Source organism: Sciurus carolinensis, chromosome 2, assembly GCF_902686445.1.
Source record: "Sciurus carolinensis chromosome 2, mSciCar1.2, whole genome shotgun sequence".
Lineage (NCBI taxonomy): Eukaryota > Metazoa > Chordata > Mammalia > Rodentia > Sciuridae > Sciurus > Sciurus carolinensis.
Window position 1 is genome coordinate 123159033 of NC_062214.1, and position 27706 is coordinate 123186738.

The window sequence follows — 27706 nt, forward strand, 5'->3', positions numbered from 1 at the left end:
AGGTGCATGGTGGGTGAGAAGGAAATATAAGCACCCAATTTGGTTAGGATGTCCCTTCCCAGGAGGGAAATGGGACACATAGGAATTATCAAAAAGGATTGAGTGAAGCAGATTTGTCCTATATGGCAATGTATTGGAGGGGTTTGTAGGGGGTGGTATGGTTTTCCCTCTACCCCTACAATAGAGGATTTGGCAGGGGAAGTGGGCCCCCAAAACTCCCGCAGCACCAAAAAGGTGACTATAGTATCTATAAGGAAAGGGATCTGCCTGCCTGCCACCGTAAGGGTCACCTAGGGTTCCTGAGCGGTGATGGTCATCGGATGTAGAAGTCCTGGGCCCCTTCAATCATCCAGTGCCAATCCCAGTAAGTCACTGGGAGGAGGGAGCAAGGGTGACCTGGCACTTCTCTGAGCACCAGGGCAATCCACTGCCCAATGTCCCAGTTGGTGGCATTTTAGACAAGGACCTGGGGACTGCCGAGGGTTGGGGCAGTCTCGTGCCCAGTGGCCCTCTTTTCCACACTTGAGGCATGGGCCTGGAAGTCTTCTGGGAGCTAGAGTGCCCCTAGTGGTGGCCAGTTGGGCAGGTCTAGCTGGCTGAAAAGCTTTGGCCAGCATTTGGTATTTTTTTTTTCCCTTCCCTTCTGTTATAAACCTTGAAAGCCACTGCTAGAACCTCTGGCTGTGGGGTAAGGGGTCCCCTATCCAACCACCTCAATTTAGCCTTTATGTCCAGGTAGCTTTGGGAAAAATAGTAAGTTATAAGTAGCTGCCATCCCTCTGGAGTTTCAGGGTCATGGTTAGTATATTTGAGCATGACCTCTGTGAGGTGACTCAGAAATTTGAATGGGTTTTCAGTTTTGTCCTGTATTACTTCCTGAAGTTTATCATAATTAATGGGTTTAATGGAAGCTTTTCAGAGACCTGCCAGGATACAGATTTGGAACTGGTCTTACTGCCGTCACCAGGCCCCTGTGTTATAGTCCCACTGGGGCTCCCTATCTGGTACTGCTTCAGCCCCAGTGGGGTGGGACCGGGGTCCATTGGTGAACCTCATCTGCATAATTGCATGCCTGTTCCCAGACTCTCCTGTGCTCCTCAGGGGCCAAGGTGTTGGACATAATCATGTAAATGTCATGCCAGGTAAGGTCATAAGACTGGGTAAGATATTGAAATTCCTCGATGAAGGTCGCGGAGTCAGAGGTGTAGGAGCCTTGCTGATTCTCTATCTGGGAGAGATTGGAGAGTGAAAAAGGAACATGGACTTCTATCACTCTTTCCACACTAGCAACCTCCTGTAAAGGGGCTAGAACATGTGCTCGGGACCATGCGGTGGGTGGACTGGGTGGAGGGGCAGAAGTAGAAGCAGAGTGGAGCAAAGGAGATGGAGAAACAGGGGATGGAGGGGCTTCCTCTGCAGGAGACCAGTATGGGGGTGGTTCGTTTGCCAGGTCAAACTCAGAAGAGGAGGAGGGATCAGGAGAGGGAGAAGAAGCAGTGGGAAGTGAGGGTTTCATTGCCAAAAGGAGGTGGTGAGGCTTGCAAGAAGAATAAAGATCAATTTTAGTGCACAAGAAAGAAAAAGAAAGAATATAAGGAATCTCTCCATTTGCCTAATCACTCACGGAAGTTGTGTAAATCCCATAAAATATTGGGGTCCAGGGAGCCATTTATTGACCATTTGGATTGATTTTCTAAAGGGTACTGTGACCAAATATCATTACACAAACAAATAAGTTTTGATGGCTTTAAGCCAGGGGTCAGGCTGAAGGGTTCTAAAGTTGTCTAATAGACATCCCAGGGGTGAATCTGCTGGAATGGAGGACCCAGATCCCATGGTGGAGACCGATAAACAGCCAAGTCAGTGCCCACGGCGGCCCGAGGTTAGACTAGTTGGCTGAAGATGAGAAGGCAACACAGTGATGGGGTCGTCACCCAAATATCAGTGTGTGCCGGGCAAAAGCCGAGGGGGTTGAGGACCTGACACCAGGAATTTTGAGAGAAAAATCAAGAAAAGGAGCCTCAACCCCGCGAGGGAATCTCCACCATAAAGATCAGGAAACCACCCGTCAGATGAGACCAACTAAGGGGACCAGCTATAACTATAAAAGTCGTGGCTGGGGGTACCCCCCACTCCTCAAACGCCTTGAGGGCCCCAGACGCTCAACAGTCACGACTCAGGTGGGCAGAGGAGTGTTTAAGTAGGTCTAGGGTAACTCACTTGGGGACTCACCAATCTGAAGGCCGGTGATGGATGCAGAACAGAGAGTCTGAGCGAATGAAAGGTGAGGCTGTGTCTGGGGCACTGGGGTGTCAGATGGGGTTCCACTTGCCTAAGAGGCAGTGAAAGAGCCCATCCGAGTCATGGCACCAATGTAAGAAAAATGTGGCTCAGTTCGGGTTCGAAGGCAGCTCAGACCCTTGAATCCAGGGGAGCAAGCACTCTGGGGTGCCCGGTCTGAGTCGCAGTCCAATGATAGCACCCAAAAAGTCACTCCAGACACGGGAACTCACACCAGAGATTTTATTAGACTGATGACTAGAGCGTCCAGTCAGGGCTGGGAAAGAGAGAGAGAGAGATGGCACAGGAGCTTCTCCTAAGTAGTGGAGTTTCACAGGCTAACAACCACCCAATGACTGAGAAGGGGGCTTGCAGGCTGACTTGTGGACCAATAACTAGCTAGGATGTTCAGACTGACAATCCAGGTTGTAAGATGGGAGAGGGGAGAAATGGCTATAGCATAAAGCATGGGGGAGCAACTTTATATTATACTTCCTGCCCATGGCTCTGTACATAGTGAGCAAAGAAAAAGCACAGTTTCTCATTCTCCCTGAAAAGGGAAAGATAGATAGAGGGTCAGGATGATTGGTGGGACTCTTCTTTTATTCAAGACCAGTCCATAAACCTGGATAACATGCCTGCTTTACCTAAAGCACAAACATCAAGAAAGAGTCCAGGAAAATGAATAAACAAGTAAAAATGTGCCCAACAAATAAGCAAGATAAATCAGCTTTAATAAAATGGAGCTGTATGATTAGCCTGACAGAGAATTCAAAATAACTGTCAGCAAAGATACTCACTGAGTTCAAGAGAATAACACATGAAACATGAGGATTTTGCAAGAAAGACATAGAAAATATTTTTAAAGTACTGTTACCAAAAGCTCAATCCTTGTCCCTGATGCCAATTCATGCCAATTTAATAATGAGGACATGGTTTCGAGAAAAAGGAAAAAGAAGTTTTATTGCTTTGCCAGCAAAGGAGGAACGCAGGGGATTCCAGTCCCAGAGGCTGTGGTTCACCCATCAGGAGGAAGAGGGGGATTTAAAGAACCTCTTCAAGTGTTGCATTCCAGGTGAGCTTGGTAGCAGGTCCCAGGCTGCCCTGGTGAGGTGTTAGGACTCACTTGTTAATTTGGAATTCTTCCCCCATCCTCTGGCAGACATCTCCTTCCTGCGGTGGGTGTTCAAGGACAATTAACTAGGGGAAGAAAAGACAAAACTGTCTCCCTATTCTTGTTAAGAAGGGGGACAGGGGAGAACAGAGAAAGAAAAAATTTTCTTTAAGCTCAGAGCAAGGAGGCTCATATTCAAAGGTGAAGTGGACCACTGTTATGGTACCATACAGAAATTATGGAGCTGAAGAACAATAGCCAAACTGAAATATTCACCATAGGACTTCAACACAAATTGCATCAAGCAGAAGAGTTAGTAAACTTGAAGATAGGTAAAACTTGTAAATAATTCATCTACTGGAGCAAAAAAAAATTTTAAAGTATGAGAAAGTACAAAAAGATTAAAGGTCGTATGGGACACCAGCACGTGGATCAACATAAACTTCAGAAGAGTCTAAAAAGGAGAGGTGAAAGACAATAGACCAATTAAAACAAATAAAGGATAAAAATTTAACAAATGGGGGGAGAAAATGGACATCCACAAGAAAGCAGCTCAAAGAAGGTCAAACAAACCCAAAGGAATCCACATTGACAAGTATAATCAAATTGTCAAAAACAAAGAGAATTTTGGAACCAGCAAGAGAAAATCAAGTTTTGACATGCAAAGTGTGAGAAATAAAGTCCTGTGGTTTATTTTCAGAACACAGTGTTTAGCTTTAAATGTAAAAGAACCTGTGATGTAAGAAAGGCATCTGGAGGGGAGAGCAGAATGGAAAATGACAACCAGTTAAGATCAGAGTATAAAAATTCACAGCTCCTTGACAAATAGGAGGTGAGAAGGAAAGCCCTCTCCCCAATCTGACCAACAGAGATAAACTGTGTACTTGCCCAAAGGCACTCAATCCAAGGGGAGTTTCCTACCACCAGAGAACAAAGGGAGGTGGGGACAACTAAAGGTAGGTTTCTTTAAATAATTCAGTAGGAGACAGTAAAACCTTTGTGACATTCCAGAAGATTGTGCAACCCATAGTACTCAACCAATGGGGAACTGGGGAAGGGATCTTGTGCCCTTGGAATTAAAACACTGGTTGTACCCCATCTGTGGGTCCCTGATCACCAGGTGCCTGATCTTGCAAGATCAGCATTGAAGTAAACCTTGCTTTTCACTGTAACTTGTATCTCTTAATCCATTCTTTGAGCTGGGACAAGTGAGTGTGTTTCTCACAAAGGGAACCATCACGATAATGCAAATCATAATTTCCTTATGAGAAAGCCTGCAGAACAGTAGGGAGTGGGAGGAGATATTTAAAATACTAGATGAAAAAACAAGCAAAAGATCCTGCCAAACAGGAAGACTATACCAGGCAAAATCATCCTTCAGGTAAAGAACAGGTAAAGAAACAAAAGCCATGGGAGTTTTATTACCACTCCATGTGCCATTTTAAGAAATGCTAAAAGACATTTTTCAATTTCAAATAACCCTAATTAAAAACATGAAAACATACAAGTTTATAAAACTAACTGCAAAGGTAAATATATCATCAAAATCCTAATATTCTAAAACTATAGTGGTGGTGAATGAATCACTTTTTTTTGTTTCTTTATTTTTATAATTTTTTAAAATTTACTTATTTTGATTCATTGTAAACAAATGCAGTAAAACTTATTTCTCTGGTTGTACATGAAGTAGAGTCATACCATCTGTGTAATCATGCGTGTACTGATGTTTGTCTCAATCTGTTATTTTTCCCTTCCCCCCACCCCTCCCACCCCTCTTTTTCCTCTATACAATCCATCCTTCCTCCATTCTTGCCTCCCTCCCATCGCCCATTATGTATCATCATCCGCTTATCAGAGAGATCATTCGACCTTTGGTGTTTTGGGATTGGCTTATCTCACTTAGCACGATATTCTCCAACTTCATCCATTTGCCTGCAAATGCCATAATTTTATTCTTCTTTATGGCTGAGTAATATTCCATTGTGTATATATACCACAGTTTCTTTATCCATTCATCAATTGAAAGGCATCTAGGTTGGTTCCACAATCTAGCTATTGTGAATCAAGCGGCTATGGACATTGATGTGGCTGCATCACTATAGTATGCTGATTAAGTCCTTTGGGTATAGGCCAAGGAGTGGGATAGCTGGGTCAAATGGTGGTTCCATTCCAAGTTTTCTATAAAAGCTAAAGATGGGCTTGACAGCAACATGAAGGCAGAATAGAAGTTCTTTGGCTCTACTCTCTTCTCAAAAATTCAACTAGCAAATATTCACAGTCAAGAATGCCCCTGTGAATATCCCAGAACTTGGAAGTGAAGCCGACACTCCCTTTTCTGTGCAGAGTTGAGGAAAGACATGCTGGGGGTGTGGCAGGGGGAGGAAGTTTCTCTGAACACATAGCCCTCCCCCAAGTCAACACAGCATCACATATGGATAATTCCCCTGGACCAGCAGGGTTCTACTGTGGGGAGTGAGTTGGAAGGAGGCACTTGGCTTCCTCACCATTCCAGGACCCATCACAGGAAGCTCACTCCTGTTTCATTTCAAGTGGGACCACATGAAACTAAGAAGCTTCTGCATAGCAAGAAAGCAAACAGAAGGAAAAGGTAACATCTGGAGGGCTGTGAGAATTCACATGAGTCAATAGGAAAAAAAAAAAATCCTCTGACCTGATTTTTAAAAAGTGGGCAAAGAATCTGAATGTGCATTTCTCAAAAAAAAAATGTACAAATGGCCATCTAGTATATGAAAAGCTGGACATCATTAATTATCAGGGAAATACAAACCAGAACTGAAATGAGATAGCACCTCGCAAGAAGGGTAAAAAAATTGAAGTAATAAATTAATTTATGAAGAATTAAGGAATCTGGATTCTATTTTCTGAATAATGAAACCACTGTTTTTATTTTTTCATTCCATTTTATTGTATTATTTTAAGTACTGAGGATTGAACCCAGGGGCACTTTACCATTTAGCTATATCCCCATCTCTTTTTATTCTTATTTAGAGACAAGATCTCACTAAGTTGCCCAGGCTGGCCTTGAACTTGTGATCCTCCTATCTCAGCCTCCTAAGTCACTGAGTTGGCAGGCTTGCTCCACTGGGCCCAGGTTCTTTGATGGCTTTTGAGCAGGCAAATAAATAAGATCGAAGCTACATTTTAGGTGTTACTAGGGACTGAGGTAGAATGAGTAAGATGTAATAAAGATCTAAATAATCTTTTCCTTCTCAGCCTCTCAATGTGAGGACATTTTTTTTTTTCATTTTTGTCAGACTAGTACAGAAATAAGCATGCTTAGGGCACGCATTACTGATGTCCTCGGTATTTTATACTACTTGGTCTGAGCATTCATTACCACCTGGTGTTTTAGTCATACTGTGTAGACCCCAAATTACATAAGGTAGAAATGGAAGGGATACTAATCAAGAAAACTAAATACTTTTTGCACGTATGAATATGCCACAATGTACCACCACCAACAAAAAGAGTTCATGGTTTACATTAGGGTTCATTCTGGGTTGTACTTTGAATGGGTTTTGATAAATGCATGGCGGCATGTGTCCACCACTACAGCATGACACAGAATCATTTCACAGTCCCAAAGTTCCTCTGTGCACCACCTATCACCCTTCCCTCCCCACAGCACTCCATTCGAATTAAACTTCCTCGCCCTCATTGTCATTGGCTAGTACAAAGGCATCCCTATCCCAGAATGAAAGACAAACCACAAAAATAAATATTTTGAGTAGTGAGGATTATCAAGGAAAAATGGGGGGAGAGGTCATAAGGGAATCTATTCCTGAGTTGGTTTTTAAAGTAAGAAAAACAGAATATGTTACACAGGACATGTCTGTATAGAGAGAGAAGAAGAAATTGAATTTGTAACAGCGCTGGTCAGAAACAATCACAGCAATAAAAATAAAAGAGTTGTTACATAAAAAACAAAGTAAATACTTTACTCATGCTAACTGGGAAGCCATTCACGTAACTTAAATGCTAATACTTCTTTACCTTTCATATCTAAAGAATTGTCATACTATCTTTCTAAATGCTTCTTCTAAATCCTGTAAATTTGTATTCAATACCCTACAATGTTTGTACCTCAACATTTTCCTGGCAAGCATGTGGTTCATGCCTGTAATCCCAGGGGCCAAAGCAGGAGGATTGCAAGTTCAAAGTCAGCAATTTAGCAAGAGCCCAAGCAATTTAGCAAGACCTGTCTCTAAATAAAATATAAAATAAATAAAGTATATTAAAAGGGGGGCTGTGAATTCAACCCCTGGTACAAAAAATGATAATAACAATTTCCTCATTGAGTTTTGTATCCTTCAATACATGGAGCAATAGGGATTTTGAAAAGTTCTTCAACTTCATGTCAGAACATTTGGGGATGTATTGTGTGTCTCATTTTTCCTCAAACTATGTCTTTTGGAAGTTTCTAGAATCCATATTCCAAATGGTCAAGTTCTTTGTAAGAAATGGTGCCTTAAAGAAGTTGTCCCATCTTTACTGGTTCCTCAGAGAATCATTAGCTTTTTAAAGACCCACTGACTTGGAAGAGAAGTTCTTCCCTAATGCTATAGAGGCCAAATCCCAAGAGAATGTGAGAGAAAGAAAGCACACTTACTTTTTGTGCAGCAGTAAAAGTCATTATCTAGCTAAGGCCAGACAGTGATTATAAAAGAAGTCATTTAGAGATTTAGGTCATGTCAAAACTGTGATGACTTCATTTTGGGTGTCCTGCTAAAGGTTGTGACACCTCTCAGTCATTCCCCTCTCATTCCATAATTTCTTGAAATTGATTTATTAGTGCTTCTGGTCCAGAGTGTTTTAAAAAGAGATACCTATGAGAATAGCATATTCTTCTTGATCATAGTAAAAGACTTCCTACAGCACCAGTGTGCACACCAGGCTGGAAGGAAAACTTTTGAAAATTTTGTGTTTGTGCCTAAAATATAAGTCCTCATGACTTTCAAGGTTCATACCCCTGTATATTTTTTTTGATTTTTTTTTTCATGTAACAAATTCCTGATGTCTTTTTCATAAAATGTGGGATGAAGGAAATTTATCTATGACAAAAGAAAATATTTGACTTCTTTAATTTAGTAGAAATTTTTAATTTTACATAAGCATATAAGAAAAATCAACCCAACAGTTTATGGGGGAAAAGAAAACACTTCTAAAAAGAAAAAAAACTTCCATGCTTAGATCTTATTTTGCAAACATCTGCACATATTGACCAAATAAATGTAATATTGCTGTGTCAATATAGTGACAATATCAGCCTATGAAACCAAAGTGAAAGAAGATCAGGTAAAAGTTTACAGCTTCTTTTTCTACAGAAGACATTGCAACATTACAATATTAAAAATCAGCATTGGTAAGTAATTTTATAAAATTGCAGTTTTCTTGTGCTCAAGATAACAGTAACCATAGAAATTCAGAACTAATGAATTAAAATGATTACTACTAACTTACTCTAAAATATGTCCATTTGTATATATTTAAATAATGTTAAGTAATATATTTAACTGAACTATAAATATTCAAATTAAAATATTCTTTTCTGAGTCTATTGCACTATAAGTAGGGTTTGGGGTAAGAAACTAATATATTAACTGAGTGCCAATTTTGTGTTACATGCTTACCAGAAACTATATAGATCACCCTGACCCAAAATAATACACTTAAAAGATGAGTTTAACTTTATCTAGTTCAACTACGGTCACATAGTCAGGGAGAAAATTAGAACAGGCAAACATTTATTTTCGTGTAGAAAACTGGTATTCTTAAAAGTCAGTGTATACAACCAAGAAAAAAATTAAAGTATGATATCTTCCTGATGATTCTTTTAAAAATGATCAGTGTCTAATTTGACTCTTTATTAATAAAAAAAAATAGAAACACATTTTAAACTACTAATGTCTCTTGACCCTCCAGGTTACCAACCTAATGAATATCTCCAAGCCAGATTCCAACTTTGCTTCTGTAAGAGAATTTATACTCCAAGGTTTCTCTTGTGAGTGGAGGATTCAGGTCTTCCTCTTCTCTCTCTTCACTACAACCTATGTGTTCACCATAACAGGGAACGGGGCCATTGTTTGTGCACTGTTGTGTGACAAGCGACTCCACACTCCCATGTACATGTTCCTGGGGAATTTCTCCTTTCTAGAGATCTGGTATGTCTCTTCTACAGTCCCCAAGATGTTGGTCAACTTCCTGTCGGAGAAAAAAACCATCTCTTTCGCTGGGTGTTTCCTCCAATTCTATTTCTTTTTCTCTTTGGGTACATCTGAATGCTTGCTTTTGACTGTCATGGCCTTTGATCGATATCTAGCTATCTGCCATCCCTTGCACTACCCTAATATCATGACTGGGAATTACTGTACCAAACTGGTCATTATCTGCTGGGTTTGTGGGTTTCTGTGGTTCTTAATTCCCATTGCTCTCATCTCTCAAATGCCTTTCTGTGGACCAAATGTCATTGACCATGTTGTGTGTGATCCAGGGCCACTCTTTGCCTTGGCATGTGATGCTGCCCCACGAACTCAACTGTTGTGCTACACTTTAAGCTCATTAGTTATCTTTGGTAACTTTTTTTTAATTCTTGGGTCCTATACTCTGGTCCTGACAGCTGTGCTGCGTATGCCTTCAGCCTCTGGAAGACATAAAGCCTTCTCCACCTGCGGGTCTCACTTGGCTGTGGTATCACTGTTCTATGGCTCTCTGATGGTCATGTACGTGAGCCCAGGACTGGGACATTCTGCTGGGATGCAGAAAGTTGCAACGTTGTTCTATGCTATGGTGACCCCACTCTTTAACCCCCTCATCTACAGCCTCCGAAATAAGGAAATAAAGGCAGCCCTGAGGAAAATTTTAGGGAGTCCTAACATAATCTGAGGCATATTGGATGGTTTCTGTATGATCAGGTCAGTATAGTCTAGCAAGATATACTAAGAATTATATACTTATCCAGATCTATAAATGTGAGTACTGATACTGACTGTATTAGCTATGAAATTAAATATCGATAAGGCCATTTGTAGAATTAAAGTGGCCAGATTACATAGATAAATGGATGCCTATGGATTTTCCTTGAAACTTATACAGTGTAGTAACTGAGGAAGGTACACGATGCGTTTTTTCTGGATAGTTTTCATATGAATTATCTGTGAAAAACTTCCCCTATTCTATTTGATAATTTAAATTTATAGTTATGAGATAAACAAAATTATAACTATGTCATTTGGTTTGTTTTGTTAGTTGATTGTGAATAAAAGGAGGAAAATATAGTTTCCTATTTTGGTTCTTACCTTATGTGGCTTTATTGTATGATCATTCCTGAAAAATAAACCCTTTGAGCTATTTACCAAAATTTTTATAGGACAATAAAATATTCTAGCCTGGTGATATCTAGATGTATGCTGTTTTTCTTTATATATTACCTTTTTCTAAGCCTCTAAGGAGAAGCATCTAATTCGATGTACAGCAACACCAGTTGGAATAGTTAGAAATGCAGTGTCCTGGGCATCTAATTTTTTACCTAAATGAGGCATCACCAAAAATTTTATGGGTCCTTCAAGTTTTAGGTAATAGAATATCACCTCCTAACAATGGAACAGGAAAATTACTTACTCGGGGATAATTTGACAAAGCTCAAAAAAAAAAATGACTTTTCACTCTTATTTGTCACTTAAACTATGAAAACAAATTAAAGAATATTTTTAAAGGATAAAAGCATCTAGAATTCAATCACTCTATTCTTACTATTTTTATTTATATGTGTTTATTTAATATAATGTTGAATTTGTTTCCATGTTATAGCAAGTTTTATAGTTACTGCTTTTAAGAATCATACTATTCTGCTGAACAATCATGATATGGGTTGTGAATTTTTATGTGGTGAGGTGAACATTTTCCTAGAAGGAAGGCTTTACTTCTGAGGAGCTAAGAACTCTTTTATAAAGGATGTAAGAAAAGGAATTTTCAGGAGGAGGAATAGAAGAAAAATGAATACCACCACCATAAGAATGATCTCTCATAGAATTAGTACAGGTTACTGAACACTCCAACATAATTTTCCATCTACTACCAGTCTTCATTATACATTACAGTTATTAGCATTCTTTAGTTATAAAATAATATCTCAATGAAATCTTCATAAAGATTTGTCATGAAAATATTTTGCAGACTTAAATTAGGATTCATCATCTAATTCAAAACAGAACTCACCCAGAAAATTCAGGATATAGGAATATTATGTACATGTAACAATTCTACTTTTAGGGCTTTTGTCTTAAAACAGTGTCTTGAAAAAGACCATTACTGAGTTCAAAAGGTAGGAATGCATTTGTAAATTTTGGCATGAACATTTCAGAAGGAGAACTATTTGCTCCTTTGATGTAAGAGGTTGTCAAACTCCTTGGTCAATCTTATGATGGAAACTGCTATTGTCTCTTGCTTATATAGCCCCATAGGGATGTTTCTTATTTCTACATCCCTTTCCAGGGTATGTGATTATTAAATTTTCTGAACTTGATCAGAAAAGACCTCAAGAAGAACAAGTTGTCAAGACTGGCAGTATTTCCACCATAATATCACAATTCTTTGCCTTTGATCACTAAGTTAATATCTTTATGCAGTCACTAGTTTTTTAACAGTCTCACTTTACAACTCCAAATACTATGATTGGTTTACAGCCTTTTCCATAATGTTAAATTATTTACACTACAATTAATACACTGTATTTTTTTCAAATCCAAACTATATGCTTGAGAGAGAGGGGAAGATAAGCATATTAGGACTAGCAATAAAAAGCATAGTGTTGTTTTTTTCCCCCTGAACTTTTAAGCTTTCAGAAGAACACAATAGGGTAGCATTTAAAAATAACCGTGCTGGTTAGTGGTTTCCTCAAGGGAAATGAAAATAGACAGTCAGCATTTCTTACTTTTAAACATGAGCCATGGAGTCTATTAGCTGCCTTTAAATGCTTGTTGTACTGACCAAACACTGAATCTCCCCTCAATTACAACTAACTCCCCTACAAAACAAAATTGATTTGTACAACCAAACATCATGTACTTTCAAGATTCTAGAAAAGTTAGAGCATGGGATGCACAGGCAAGCAGTATTACATGAAAAAGTGTGAATTTCTTCATTTGATAAGTATAGGTGTGCAAGCTCACTACTATGGGGTTCGCTCTTTGGGCAACATTGAAAAAAATTTGATTCACTTGTTTTGTGTCAGGTACCCTTCTAAGTCATTTCTCTATTATTTTATTTAATACTTATGACTTACAAAAACCACCACCATAAGAATGAGCTCTTACAGAATTAGTACAGGAGGCCAGGTCAGTAGCATTTCATCTCCAAATTACTAAGGACAAAACCAGCACAAAAAGTGAACTTGACTCATTGGAGACAGTTTCTAACCCAAAACAAGCTAATTACAGAGCCCTCACTCTCTACTACTAAAGAGGGAAAGGACCAGAACTCTGGAATCAGGTAAGTTGACTTCAAATCTAAATTATTTGGCTTTTCTGCCTTGATTTGTTTAATCAAAAAAATAGACCTAATGATAATATGTCAGAGAGTGACTGTGATGAATAAATGAGGTGAATCAGAATACCACCTTATGCATATTATTATGGAATAAATTTCAATTAATACTGTTCATGTCTTTCATTTTAAAACCCTTCACATAGTTGCTGTCACATGAATAGGGTAGATATTCCTATACTTATTTCATAAATGAGACTCAAAGAGAGCAACTACATTGTCTGAGGTCACATTCAGTAAGTGAAGGAACCAGTTCCGATTTGGAGTTCAGTCAGCTTCCTGCTGTGCCATGTGTTCTCTCCTGGGAAGTCCCAGGCTGCCTTCAGCACCATTGGGCCATGCTGACCAAAGAGCAGGATTTGTGGAGGACAAATGAGTGTAGGAGAACACAAAGGAATTTCTGTTCAGTTGTTTTTAGGAGAATAACTACACAAATTATATGAGGATATATGTAAAATATTTAATACATAAAATATGTTGTTGAGTGAAAAAGGCAGACCATGAAACATTATTATATAATTTTACATGGATTTATGATATGGGTAACTTAAATTCCTTGTTTCCTCTCCTTTGTTAATATCTGTGAAAGTTTTCCATGATAAAAATATATACAACCTCTAATTTGGGTGTGGAACTTAGAAAATCAATGTCTAGAAATAAGCACATAACTTCCAGCAAAGCTTTTAGACATAGCTTACCTAAGCTTCCCTACTACTCTATGCTTAAGAAATGAAAAATGCTACAGCTAGGATAACCTTTATAAGGTTGTCTTTACAGAGCTTCACAGAGACTTTTCCATGTGGGCACTTTGTAGAGAAGTGTAAATTTAGAACCCTAGTGACTATATCTCTCTCAGAATCAGCTCTTTCTGTGCAGGTCTAAGGGATCTGTGGCAGCAAACTCTGTCCTTGCAATTTTCACTCTAAATGCTTGAAACAGAACTAAAGAGAAACAATGGAGGAAAATACTATGCAATCACATGAATCTCCAATGAACCTTCCTAAACAGGAATGTTTTCCCGGAAACTTCCATCTACATCTGTCTCTGCCCCGAGCCCACTGCTTAACACTAGCATAAGAACCAATTTTCATTAAAAATTTGAATAATTATGCTTTGCTTACCTACCCACTATTTACCTGTGCTTTTTATAACAACATATCTTAAATCCTCACCTCTTTCAAATAACATAAGCCATTTATCTTACTAAAACATACATTCAATCATCTTATTAAAAATGAACCTATTTTTAAAATAATAATTCAATTATTTCCAAAGAAGCAAAGAATCCAGGATTTAAGGAACTATCTTACTTAATAAAAAGTAACCATTATGGAATAATACTAACTTTTTATTAAGCAATAATTACTCTGGAATAAATAAGAACCTTTTATCAAATTTTGCAGTTATTCCACCTTTTACCCACTAAAGTATTAGAAGCAAAAGGGAAACTCAGCATCTATCAATGACCCAGAATTGTCATGTGTTTTAAACTTAGATTCAGCTACCTAGAATAGAAGTTCAAGTAACAAGATTTAGTGGTTAGATGTCTGGTTTACTCCCTCCACCCCTCTTATGAATACTTCTAGAGGTGATCAGTCCATGGCAGCCTGAAGGTAGTAGTTCCAAAATGAGACTCAAAGAGAGCAACTACATTGTCATCGGGCACCCAGGCTCTTCTGCAGTTTTCACCAATCTTTCTTGATCAATGTTTCTTTTCTTAAGGGCACCTTATTATCTGAAGATGACAGCAGACACTTCAGACAGCAAAAAGAAGCAAACCTATGACCTCCTTGTGTTATTGCTTGCACACATGTGTGTCAGATGATGATTCCTATACACAAGCTAGCCTGTGCCATTTCATTTCTTAAGCTGGGCACATTGTTACCAGAGTAAAATTGAGGTTGTGTTAGGTACAAAATAAGAAAAGGAATATAACAACTGAAGTTTAGAAGTGACCCCTTTTCTCAGAAGTCTTGCTTTAGAAAGTTGATATTTCACTTACATAAATCTTTATATGCAAATAAACAGCAGGAAAAACAGGTTTAATAGAAAAGATTTCAAAGACAAAAATATTAATAAGCAAAAAAAATTAAGAGCTTAAGATTTTGTAGTCAAAACTCACGTGTGGAAAAATAAATTTAACTTTGTTTCTCAATTCTCAACAGATACACTTCGCAGGGTATTTGAAAAATGAATGCTTGAAATAAGAGATGAGAGAACTATTCAAATATCTACAAAAATCAAACTTATAACAGACATTGTTATTGTAAGAACAGAGGCAAGAAAAAATATCAAAAAGGGTTTCAGTCAAATTAAGCAAGATGTGAATCTGAATCTGGGGACCCTTCTCACACTGGGATATTAAATAGTCAACACCTAGTTCTGATTTTATGACTTCCTTCCCAGAAATTTCCCCATGTTCTGGAAAAGAAGATCCTATCATTTAGCTAGAAATCAGCCTTTCTTCTCCTCCCTTTTCCTCTGCATTTCCAACCTCAGGGGCAAAGCCAGGTTCCCTCCAATAAAGTTGTGTGTCCCTCTTTAATCCTCCTGCTTTAAAGGAAATTAATGTTAAGACAATTAGAAGGAGAGGGAGGGGGAAGTGCTGAGGAGAGATATTGGCCAAATTATATTGTGTGCATGAAGGAATAGGTAACAACAAATCCCACCAATATAATGCACAATAAAAATTGTGGAAAGAAAAGACTATTAGGAGCATGGGTGGGGAAGTTAGAAATGATGGAGGCAGTAAGTCTCCTTGTATCAAGGAAGAAAGTTCTCCTGGAAAATGAAGAAGGACTTGCCCTTTCAGACATCAGGAGGATATGATACAAAGTGAGAACTGAAATCCCCAAAGCAGATGAGGAAAGAGGAACATATTTCATATATTATATAAAATAGAGAAAGTCATGAGGAGAGAAAAGGAAGAGAAAATGGTGCAATGTGGGAGAAATCAAGAGGTTAACAAAGAAACCTTCCCTCTCCCTGGAACTTCCTACACTAGAGCTAATAACAGGAGTGTCATACTGAAGTATGACCAGACAGAGGAGAAAAGAATCACAGAAGGGAAGGCTTTTTCTCCTTTGTTGCATGAGAAGATGAAAAAGAATCCTTCCTAAGAAATTTCAGCTCCATTTCTGCTGACCTCCATTTCCTGTGCTCAGAGATAAACTAGCTGCTGCCTTTGTGCCAGGTGAGTTTTGTAGACCAGAAGAAGAGCAATTGGTAAAACTGACAGGGAGGAAAAAACTAGCCCCTACATGGAGAACTTGCCTCTCTTATGGGGAAGCCAGGGGCAGGAGTTAGGCAGGATCTAGGAGAGCTTGAGGGGAATGTTTGAGCTAAGTCTTGCTACAAATTTAACTGGCCAAATGAGGAACTATCATTTGTGGAGGATAGATATAAGTATGCAAGTGGGTAATACCACAAAACCTAATCTCCTGAGGAAAAAAGGCAACTCTGCAGCTTAGAATTCTAAATCCTTAGAATCTCTGTCCCAAGGTCATTGTGTCTCCTTGGTCTGAGAGATATTCCACCCCCTAAAATCTCCCTACATATTAAAATGGAGAGGGAAACCCAAAACTAACAAAACATGCTATGTGACATATCAAAGTTCAAGGAACAGTCTTTCAAAAATGTAGGGAATAGCCACGGAAAGAGAAAGACAGGGCATCAGGGGTGGCAAATGCCATAAGTAATAAGGCTGAGTCATCCAGATGAAGAATTCCCGGGCCTCCTCCTCAGCTTCTTGCTGAAGTCGGAGGTGCTGTGACCATGATGCTCCCACAACAGAAGGGATATTTCTGGAAGAAAGCGCAGCAGTGCTGCAGAGCCAGCTTTACAGCACCACTTGGGCAAGTCAAGGCCTTGGGAACTCAAGAGAAAGATGGAGAAGTCCATGTTTTGAACATAAAATCCTCCTCTGGGTATCAGTTACCCTCTCAGGAGATCAATGCCCTTCACTTGTGCCTCACTGATATCTCTCATTCCCAGAGCACCAGTCTGCTTTCCTGCCTCTTTTCATTCTTTCAGGGACCTAAACAGGAAATGTGCAATTTCTACTCATTTCATAATGGTCAGTTTGAGCTTTAACCGTAAAAGAGAAATAAGTAAACAGAGAAAAGTGCGAATGCAAACTTCTACTATTACCAGAGAACTAGGACAGAGGTCTGACTCTAAAGGTCCCAAGAAACCAGATTCAGCAACTCATGCCAAAAAACAAACAGAAAAGGTAATAGTGAAACACAGGAAAAGAACTTTAATCAATATGGTCATATTGGGAAGGCAAAATGAGATCCAGCATCTCAGCCCTGACTTCAGGTTGATGACATGAGCTGTAGGTTTAAATAGAGGAAGAAATAGAGCTGTGGGCAAGAAGTCTACACAGTTAAGCTGTTTTGGTTAAACTGTGGTCTGGTTGATCATTTTCTCAGTTCTTCTACAATGTGGCTCTGAAGAAGCTCTTTATCACTTGAGGGGGGTAATTTCCACTTATTGCTCAGGATGTTTATCTGTAAGACTTATGATCCTAGAAGGGTGTGATACGGTTCCCCTTAGAGGATGGCTCCTGCTTAGAGAAGCAGTCTTATCCTTGATGTGCCTACAAGGCTCCACTGCATAGGGCAATGATTGCAGATTTCGAGGCCCCACTCCAAGGGTCTTAAATATGATGCTACAAATGTTGCATCAGTCTTGACAGGGGACAAGATAGATTAAGTAAATTGAAGAATAATAAGCCTTGTATTACTAGTTATTAGATGACCACTCCTTAAATTATCAACATACCTACCAGCAGAACTGAGTAGGAGTCTGTCCCACAGTTTAAGGTAACAAAGGACACAGATACAAAAAGAAGGCAGAGATGTCAAACTTTATGCTGCTTTCAGTTACCCATAGGATATCTGCAGGTCTCAGTAAAAAGACACGGCTTTTAGCATAGGTGGTTCAAGTCCCTGTTACCCCAATTCCAGCACTATGTTCTGAACACAAAAGTATCAAGACTCTATGGTTTCTTTAATTGCTTTTTCAACTTCATTACCTTGTTTATTTTACCTACTTTCTTGAATATTTTGCCAGAACTAGCTTTGGGGACCATTTTCCAAAAACTCAATGGTAGAATTCATTTAAAATGTTTCCTTAGTCCTGCCTAGTCCTACTTCTTCAGCCTTGGCCAAGTAACTTGACTTCTTTGACAGTCAGCTGCCTCATGAGTAAAATAAGGCAGTGGGCCCACATACACCACATAGTTACAGATCAAATAAGAGTGTATAGTTATGTCTTTTTGTGTTTGTATCATCACCACTCTTTCCTCCTTCTGTCCACTCTGCAAAGGACAATTAAATTTGCTGCCTTGACTTGGAATGAACACATTCATAGTTGCAGACTCCCCTCCAAAGGACTTAGTAACCTGAGATAATCATCCCCAGCAGGAAGATAGGAAAGTGTTACCAGTTTCTCCCCTGTATCTAACACAGGTACCTAGCTCTTCTTGCTGCCCTCTCTGGGTTTCTGCCTCCTTGAATCTCTACTTGCATGGAGTCACACGTGAATGAGCACAACTGGAGCCCTCTACTTGATCAAATGTCTTATTCATATCATAATCACAGAACTTTTTCTTCAATATGTCTCCCAAATCACAAGGATGCTATGTGTATTAGAAGGATCTGAGGCTAGGATTATCCATTACTGTAGGATTTGACACTCTTATTCTTTCTCCTCTTATTCTAGAAGCAATACCAAAGATGGAAAGACTTCTGCTCTCCTCCTATGTCCTCCCTCTCTTACTACTGGACTTGATGAATGGTGGACTCATGAGCCAGGCATGGACTGTCCCTGATTGTACCATAGCAGATAGCTCCCTATTGTCAAATCTCTCCTTCTATGTCCCATTCTGTCCTTTGGCCCCAGGGTTGCACACTTTTGCTTCTTGCTCCAATGTTAAAGACCTGACTCAGACCCTGAGAGCAGTGCCCTGGGATATACAGGTACTTTGCCTCCAGGGCATGGTTCCTATCCTGCCAGCTAAGGAGTTTGCTCGCTTCCCCTTCCTACAGCTTCTGAGGCTACAGCTGGGCACCCTCAAGATTACATCTGAGGCCTTTCAAGGATTGAATCAGCTGCAGTACCTTTCCTTTGAGCATCATGCTCCCTGTTGCTTAAGTCTGCTTCTCCCTCCAGATGCCCTGGAGCCCCTCACATTCCTCAGTAACCTTTCCTTTCAAGGCTACTGCCTGAATTATAGCCAGAACATCCAGTTGCCAATCAGCCTTAGGCATCTGGCCCTGAGGCACAGCTGTTTGAGGGAGCTGCAGGAGCTACAAGGGCTCTTCTCAAACCTTGTGCCTAGTTTTTCTCCTACAGCCAGCCCCAGACCATGGTCTCCCTTCCTGGAGGTATTGGACTTGTCTTCCAACCTGCAGCTGAACCAGGCAGGTGTCAGAGCCTTGAAGGGCCTGCAACTCCATTCCCTGATATTGGATGGTACCCCATTAAATGCATTAGGCCTTTTAGGCTCAGGACTGCTCCACCTGGACTTTCTGTCCCTCATGGGTACAGGTATGGAAAAACTGCCTGGGAATGTGTCAGGCTACTTTGAACTTCATGCACTTGACGTTGGGAGAAATCGAATCCAAAACATAGAAGACGGAGATCTCTCAAGCTGCCATTCCTTAGAATGCCTCAGCCTTCAGGCCAATAGCCTGAAATTTCTTCCCATCAAATTCCTGAATGCCCTGCCCCAGCTTCAAAGGCTCAACCTATCCATGAATAAGCTGGGCCCAGCCTTGGTGCTCCCAGATGGGCTGGTTAGCACAAACTTGAGAGTGCTGGATCTGTCCCACAATGAGCTCTGTGTTCTGCCCTATGGGGCCTTCTCCTTCATTCCTCAACTTGAGGAGCTCTGGATGAGTGGCAACAACATCTCCAACGTATCCAGTGAGAGCCTGGAGGGACTGAAGTGGCTGAAGACCCTAGACCTGAGCTGGAACAAAATTAAGGTGCTAAACCCAGGCTGGCTCTCCTTTCTTCCTGCTCTCACCTCACTGAACCTGCTAGGCACCTATTTAGGGCATATCTCAGCCAAGCAGCTTCAGGGTCCCCAGAGGCTAAGCCATCTGCAGCTGGGTTCACTTCAGATGCTGGACCTCTATCCTCCCTGGTCTCCAGCTCTGCTTAGCTTAGAGATATGGGCAGAAATGTGCATCTGGTTTAATATCCCCAGTGAAGACCCCTTCTTGCTCTTGGAGAACCTTACCTTACAAACTTCTGAGGTGTCACTACTTCCATACAACTCCTCAGTTCATTTCCCCTCCCTGCGTCACCTCACTCTGCGAGGCATAAGCTTCTTGGGTTTCTCAAGTCTACGGTCTCAGAGATCCTTCCCTCAGTTTCCTGTCCTGGAGCACTTGCACTTCTGGTCTGATTACGAGAACACAGAAAACCTGGAACTATTTGGAATGCCCAAGCTATGAGTGCTCGAGCTGGGAGATATGAATTTCCTCTATGAGTCAAGGTCAACGAAGCTGGAGATGGTACTGAAGGAGGTGCCTCAGTTACAGGTGCTGGCATTGAGTCACCTGAATCTTGGAAACCTCTCCAAGTCCAATTTCAGGGAATTGGACCACCTGCAGCTACTGCTGTTCAACTCTGAATGGGCCCTGGGGTTAGATAGCAGCCTCCAGGAATTAATCCCCCAGATGCCTCCATATGTTTATTTCTCAGATGTCACCTTCACCTGCCAGTGTGAAAGCTCCTGGGTGGGGTCTTGGGCAACACAGGCTCCCAACACCTTTGTGTATGGGCTGGAGAAATCCATCTGCATGGCCAATGCTTCTGACTACTCCAAGACTCCACTGCTCTCCTTCCTTTCTCATCATTGTGCACATGATCTTGAGTTTCAGGGCTTTCTTGCCAGCTTTATTCTGGTGCTCCTGCTCACTATCCTTATGCTGCTTGGCTGCCCAAAATGGCCCTGGCTTCACCACCTCCGGACTCTTTTTCATGTGTGGTGGTGGAAATTAGCTGGACGTGGCCCCAGAAGCCAATTCCGCTATGATGTCTGTACATCCTACTGTGAGCAGGACCAAGACTGGGTGCTGGAAGAACTTGTTCCTGCCCTGGAGAAGTCTCCTCCTGCAGGTGAGGGCTTGAGGCTGTGCCTGCCAGAGAGGAACTTTGGAGTTGGGCAGGATAGGATGGATGCCATGGCTGCCAGCATGGAGAACAGCAGAGCCACCCTCTGTGTGCTCAGCAGCAGAGCCCTGCAGAGTCCCTGGTGCCATCTGGAGTTAAGACTTGCCACCTATCACTTGGTGGCCAGACCTGGGACAGCTAGCCTCCTGCTGCTGTTTCTGGAGCCTGTTGATAGGCGGAAGCTACGCAGCTATCACCGCCTCACCCGGTGGCTTCAAAAGGAGGATTATTTTGATTTGCCCCAAGGAAAGGTGGAGTGGGATGCTTTCTGTGAGCAACTTCGGAGAAGGTTAAGGAAAGCCGAACAAGAAAGAGATGATTAAGTGTTCTGGGTATCTAACCACATAGAAATATCTTTCGGCAGGGACCTGGAATGCCATCACATCATCTGAGGTGACCAGGGGTTCTCTAGGTGATCCTTACTTCAAATCTATTAAAATGGTACAGATGAAGATACCAATTCCTAGTGAGAGAACATTTTAAAGTACTGGAAATAAGATATTCATTCATGAGACAGTTCTGATACCCGCTAGTCCTTTCACAGCACAAAACATCCCTCAAAAAGCAAATACACGATTTGTTTGGCATTATAGGAAGCCATCTAGTGCTAAAAAGTTTTAAATGGTTTTGTAATAAAAGTTGAACAGTAGAACTTCATTCAGGAATATGTATTAAGACTATGGAATGGGTGTTAAGACTTGGCAGGCGGAGAAAATGGGTTTGGTTAATGGATTTTCTATGGCCCTATGAGTTATCCTTTCCTTGAAAAGTTTTGAAAAAAGTGGAAAGATAATTTTGTTGCATTTCTCCTATTCTTGTTTTTAAAAGACCAACAAATCCCAAGTCCTACATATGGCTTGCATTGTACTTTTACATTTGAATTTATGATTGTTAAACATGGGGAAAAAATGTACCTTAAATTGGATTCTTGTGGTATAAGCACTCAAAAGTTACATCGCAAGGAAAATCAATGAAGTATGGTTATATGAAAGTTCACAGATAAAGGAATATTATTCAGTGATGAAAATCCATGAAGTGTCATTTTACTTTAATATATGAAAGTGCACAGATAAATATCAGAATGTATGAGGGAAGGATTCCAGATACTATGAAAACATTATATCATTTCATTTATGCTTATTTCTAAAACAGGAAAATTAAAAGAAGGATGATAATCGCCCGTATGTCTTTTTCTGTAAAGTGTCTGTCCAGTTCCTTGGTACACTTATTGATTGGGTTATTTGTATTTTTGGTGTAAAAATTTGTAAGTTCTTTATAAATTTTGGAGATAAGTGCTCTCTCTGAAGTATGTGTGGAATAGATTTTCTCCCACTCTGTAGACTCTCTTTTCACATTATTGATTGTATCCTTTGCTGAGAATAAACTTTTTAGTTTGAGTCCATCCCATTTATTGATTCTTACTTTGATTTCTTGTGATTTGGGAGTCTTCAACATATCTAGTAATCAGAGAAATGAAAATTAAAACAACTCTAAGATTTCATCTTACTCCAATTAGAATGGCTATTATCAAGAACACAAATAATATTAGATGTTGGCATAGATGTGGGGGAAAAGGCACAGTTTTACATTGGTGGTGGAGTTGCAAATTGATGCAGTCACTCTGGAAAGTAGTGTGGAGGATCCTCAGAAAACTTGGAATGAACCCACCTTTGGACCCAGTTATCCCACTCCTTGGTTTATACCCAAAAGACTTAAAATTAGCATACTACAGTAACACAGTCACATCAATGTTTATAGCAGCTCAATTCACAATAGCTAGATTGTGTGGAACCAGCCTAGATGCCCTTCAACAGATAAATGGATAAATAAACTGTGGAATATTATTCATTCATAAAGAAGAATAGTCATATGGCATTTGCACATAAATGGATGCAATTGGAGAATATCCTGCTAAGTGAAATAAGCCAATCCCACAAAACCAAAGGCCCAATGTTTTCCCTGATAAGTGGATGATGATATATATAATGGGAGTGGGGGGAGTGGGGAGTGAGAGAAGAATGGAGGAATTTAAATTATGTAGAAGGAAATGAGAGGAAGTGGGGTATGAAAAATGGTGGAATGAGGCAGACATCGTTACCCTATGTACATGTATGATTACATGAATGGTATGAATCTACACCATGTACAACCATAGAAACGAAAAGATGTACCCCATTTGTGTACAATGAATCAAAATGCTGTCTGTAAAAAATAAAAAATAATAATAATAATTTTTAAAAAAGAAGGATGATAGAAAATTTTAAACCAGACCATTTTATTTTCTGCTCAAATACTGACCCTTTCTTACAGTGGAAGCAAAGTCCTTACAAACAGCCTACCCTAAGTGATGGGCCTCACCCTGTGTCCTCTGCTGTCCCCACTGCTTACACCAATACAGCCACACCAGCCTGCTTGCTGTTATGCTATCATTCTATGAGGCTTTCTTCTGCCTGAGGGTCCTCTGACAGTTGTTTTGGCTTGAAACAGATAACCACCGGTTGTTCTTTCAATTCGGGACATTGCTTAAATGTCACATTCTCCACACAGCTCTCCTGTCACTGTTAAATCATGACCTCCCATTCTAACTTCCCCATCACACTCCGTGTCTCATTTCTCTCCTTATTATCTTCAATATACTATATAATTACCTTACTTAGGTCTTTGTTTTCTTCTCTCTTTAAGAGAATATAATAACTGTGAGAGTTGAGTTGTTTTCTACAATATCTCCAGGATCTGAGAGAACATTTGGCCCTTCATACACATTTGATAAATAATTGTGGAATGACAGGATGCCAATTAAATTCCTTGAACTGTCCATGCTTTGTGGTCTATATAATGTCCAACTCAAATATCTCCAACAAACTATACAAATACAGCTATTTGATAAGCAAAGAATGATTTCTTCTTCTTTGAAATGTATGTAGGGAACCTAACAGTGCTTCCTCTGGTAGCTATTAGGATGAGCTCTTTCACTATTTAGTTAATCCACAGGAGTCTTCTGTAATATGTGAACACTAGAGAAGAAAGAAAGTATCTACTTCTACATCTTCACTTTTCTTTGGGGAACAGTAAAATTTGGTGTTTGAATATAAATAAAATTCACAAATTACCTCCTCTTTTGAGAAAATAGAATCAAATCATTGAGAGAGCCTCAAACCCCAAAAGACCATGATGCAAGCAAATAAATATGCATGACACCTTCATCTGGACTTTCATCTCCTCTTCTAACATGTACCCTGAAGTTAGCAAAATTATCTTTAGTGCTCACTCTTTGCAACCTGTGGGTGATACGAACTGGATGATCCAATTTCTTAGAAGTCTCCCACTTGTCTTTTGCTCTGTGGAACATTATTTTCTCCCCTATCTCTGACCTTCTCAGCATTCATCCAGGATGTGAGTGGAAACTTTATAACATGTGAGCCATGCACTCTCAATGTTTTTCAAAAATAACAGGAAACATTTTCTTCTTGTCTTTGAGAACAATGAAAATACTTCATTAGAATAAAACTGACAAAAAGTTAAGGTTAAAATAGTGGATTTTCTTGTTTACCTGAGTTCTGATGGATACTTTTTACTTAGTTATCATTTCCCTCTAAAATGTGATCTATATATGTATATATATGTGCACACATGCACACAGACATATACATATAAAGAGGCTTAGAATTTTATGAAAGGATTATACTAACTAAGTAACCTAATTTATTTATTTTGATGATTTTTTTTACTTGATGAATAAATATGGCATATTTCTCTTTCCAAAGATAACATCTCTCCCAAGCTTATATATTGCTTTTCATTTCCATTTTTGCTGTTGTTGCACTACAGGATTTACTCTAAACTGCAGTTCTGGACAAGTATTATTCCCAAGAAATACTCTGAAACAAAAGGCAAGTATCAATAATGACTTGAAACAAATCCTTTGTCAGTGATACTTCTCTATATAAAATAAATTAAATGACTAAGAGAAGGATCCTCAGTAAATAGAACAAAAGAATGTCTAAGAACAAAAACATAACACACTGAAGTATAAGTTATTGAAACAAGATATTAGGGGACATAATTTCTCAAAATACTTTTGTGACTGAGTGAATTATTTTCTTAGAAACATTTAACAGACTAAATTGAGACAAGGCATAGACTCAAGGATTCAGCAGCCCCAATGTGCTACACTGGTTTTCATGCAGGTTCAAGGGCAATCAGAGTCTTAAATAGTAGTCCTTGCGATTTTAGTGCCATCTCAATGGATCTCAAAAGAGTCAATCATCTCTGTGTAATATGGCCTGAGAAACTCTGATATTATCTCCCCATAAACAAATATGACAAGAATTTCTCTAATTAGGGTCAGAGAGTCTTACTTTTGAGAAGCGTTCCTTGACTTTCTATTATTTATAAAATCTAAAGATATTTCCAGGAGTGAAAAATAAGTCAAATTTCACTGAAAATGTGTTAAAAATTTACTATCAGTTCCATAATCATAAAACTTAACCAATCTTTCAATTACTCCTGCAGCTGACTGGACTACGGTTAACAAGTACAGGCACTTTGGACTTATCCACAGTCACTCAGACCAGCTGATCTCCCTAAGGCCAATTCCAAAAATGGTATGTAATATTCATATATCCACCTGGAAGTATATAAAAATATTTAGACAGATCAATTTAGAGACCAAAGCATAGGATTCTTCCTAACAGTATACACTGCACTGAGCTGTCTATGAGGGAAAAAAGTATTTTTTAAATACTAAATCTTGCTAGGATACACAAAGTAGCATAAAAACCTCTTTATCCTAAAGTGACAGAGGTTTTTTTTTAGTATCATTATAAAACACTGTAAGTAACCAAAAGTAAAAATAAATATTAATTTGTTCCCTATTAGGCAATATATTGAGATGTGGTCTCTTAAAATATCTTGACTTAGTACTTCATTATTATTTCACTGTCATAAAAAATAAATTATAAGGTATCCATAATAGTGTCAAAATAATTCCACATATGCAGAAAAGCAGTACAATATCAATAATGCAGGTAAAATGAGTATATTCCTAGTATCTAATCTAGGGTTCTTAGTGAAGTAAAATTTGTCTCCAATTCATATTTTTTCCTCCTTGCTATTATTGTGACTTTTAAAAATAATATTGTTTGTTCAGAACTGAGTCTTGCAAGTTTGCAGGTCAGTTTTGCTGCTCAAGAAACACTTTGTTTACCACCTTATAAAATTAATAATAAATTCTATGTCTCCAGGAAAAAACAACATTCAACATTAAACAGCAATAACCTCTGTCACCTCCATGACTTCTGCACCAATGAATGTGTCCGACCAAGAACACAAGCTCTCTGTTAGCCACTTTATCCTCATGGGCTTTCCCTCCAGCCCACAAAGGCAGCTCCTCTACTTTGGGCTCTTCTTCGTAACCTACACTCTGACCCTGACGGGCAACGCAGCCATCGCCTGTGCTGTGAGGGCAGACCGGCGCCTTCACACTCCCATGTACATCCTACTGGGGAATTTCTCTCTCCTGGAAATATGCTATGTCACCTCCACTGTGCCTAACATGTTGGCCAACTTCCTCTCCACAAGCAAGTCCATCACTTTTGTGAGTTGTTTCGCACAGTTCTACTTCTTCTTCTACTTTGGGTATGATGAGGGCTTCTTCCTTTGCTTCATGGCCTTTGACAGGTACCTGGCCATCTGCCGTCCTCTGCATTACCCACGCATCATGACCCAGCAGCTGTGCACTGGCCTCGTCGTCTTTGGATGGTCATGTGGGTTCATCCTCTTTCTAACTCCATTTATTTTAATTTCCCAGGTTACCCTACTGTGGTCCAAATATCATCAACCATTTTGTGTGTGATCCTGTCCCACTGATGATGCTGTCCTGTGCGGAAGACACCACCACCCAGTCCATTTACTCTGCCTTCAATGCTTTCTTCATGATTGGCACTTTGCTCTTTATCCTTTGTTCCTATGCTCTGGTGATTCTAGCTGTGGTGAGGATGCCCACAGCAGCAGGCAAACACAAGGCTTTCTCCACTTGTGCTTCTCACTTGGCAGTCATCACCCTTTTTTATGGTTCTATCTTGATGATGTATGTTGGACCTGAATCAGGACACACGGTAAAAATGCAAAAAATCATTACCTTATTTTATTCTGTGATAACACCTCTGTGTAATCCTCTAATATATAGCTTGAGGAACAAGGAGATGAAGGATGCTCTGAGGAAAATTTTCAGAACTGAACAAGGTGTTCATAAAATATAAGAGAGACAGACTACTTCTCTCAAATGCAACTTACCTAGGTAAGACAAAGATGATATGTGTCTACAAATTCATCATATTTTATTAAGGACTGATACAATGAAGTTCCATTATCATCTTAGAGAGCACTGACCATGAGAAAATGGATTGAAAATATTGTCTGGACTTGGAAGGCAGAATTTATTATTTTTAGCATTACGGGGTTTTTTCTTTTCTTTCTTTTTTTCATCCTAGGGATTGAATTTAGGGTCTTCTATGTGATAGGCAAGTGCTGTATCACTGAGCTACACACCCAGCCCCAAAT

At 39.6% G+C, this 27706-nt stretch overlaps 3 protein-coding genes across 3 annotated transcripts; all 3 read left to right on the forward strand.

The window, feature by feature from the left end:
• Positions 1 to 9331: 9331 nt before the first annotated feature.
• Positions 9332 to 10297, forward strand: LOC124977282 (olfactory receptor 11H12). The gene has a single exon (XM_047540730.1). The coding sequence runs from the start codon at positions 9350 to 9352 to the stop codon at positions 10295 to 10297; it is 948 nt and encodes a 315-aa protein (XP_047396686.1). The 5' UTR covers positions 9332 to 9349.
• An 8381-nt stretch (positions 10298 to 18678) lies between these two features.
• On the forward strand, positions 18679 to 21585 carry LOC124978186 (toll-like receptor 11). The gene is given in 1 exon segment (XM_047542327.1): positions 18679 to 21585. A coding segment is annotated over 1 exon segment (2772 nt). The 5' UTR covers positions 18679 to 18696; the 3' UTR covers positions 21469 to 21585.
• A 4810-nt stretch (positions 21586 to 26395) lies between these two features.
• LOC124976498 (olfactory receptor 11G2-like) lies at positions 26396 to 27405 on the forward strand. The gene is given in 2 exon segments (XM_047539364.1): positions 26396 to 26954; positions 26956 to 27405. Coding segments are annotated over 2 exon segments (969 nt in total). The 5' UTR covers positions 26396 to 26435.
• Positions 27406 to 27706: the final 301 nt, after the last annotated feature.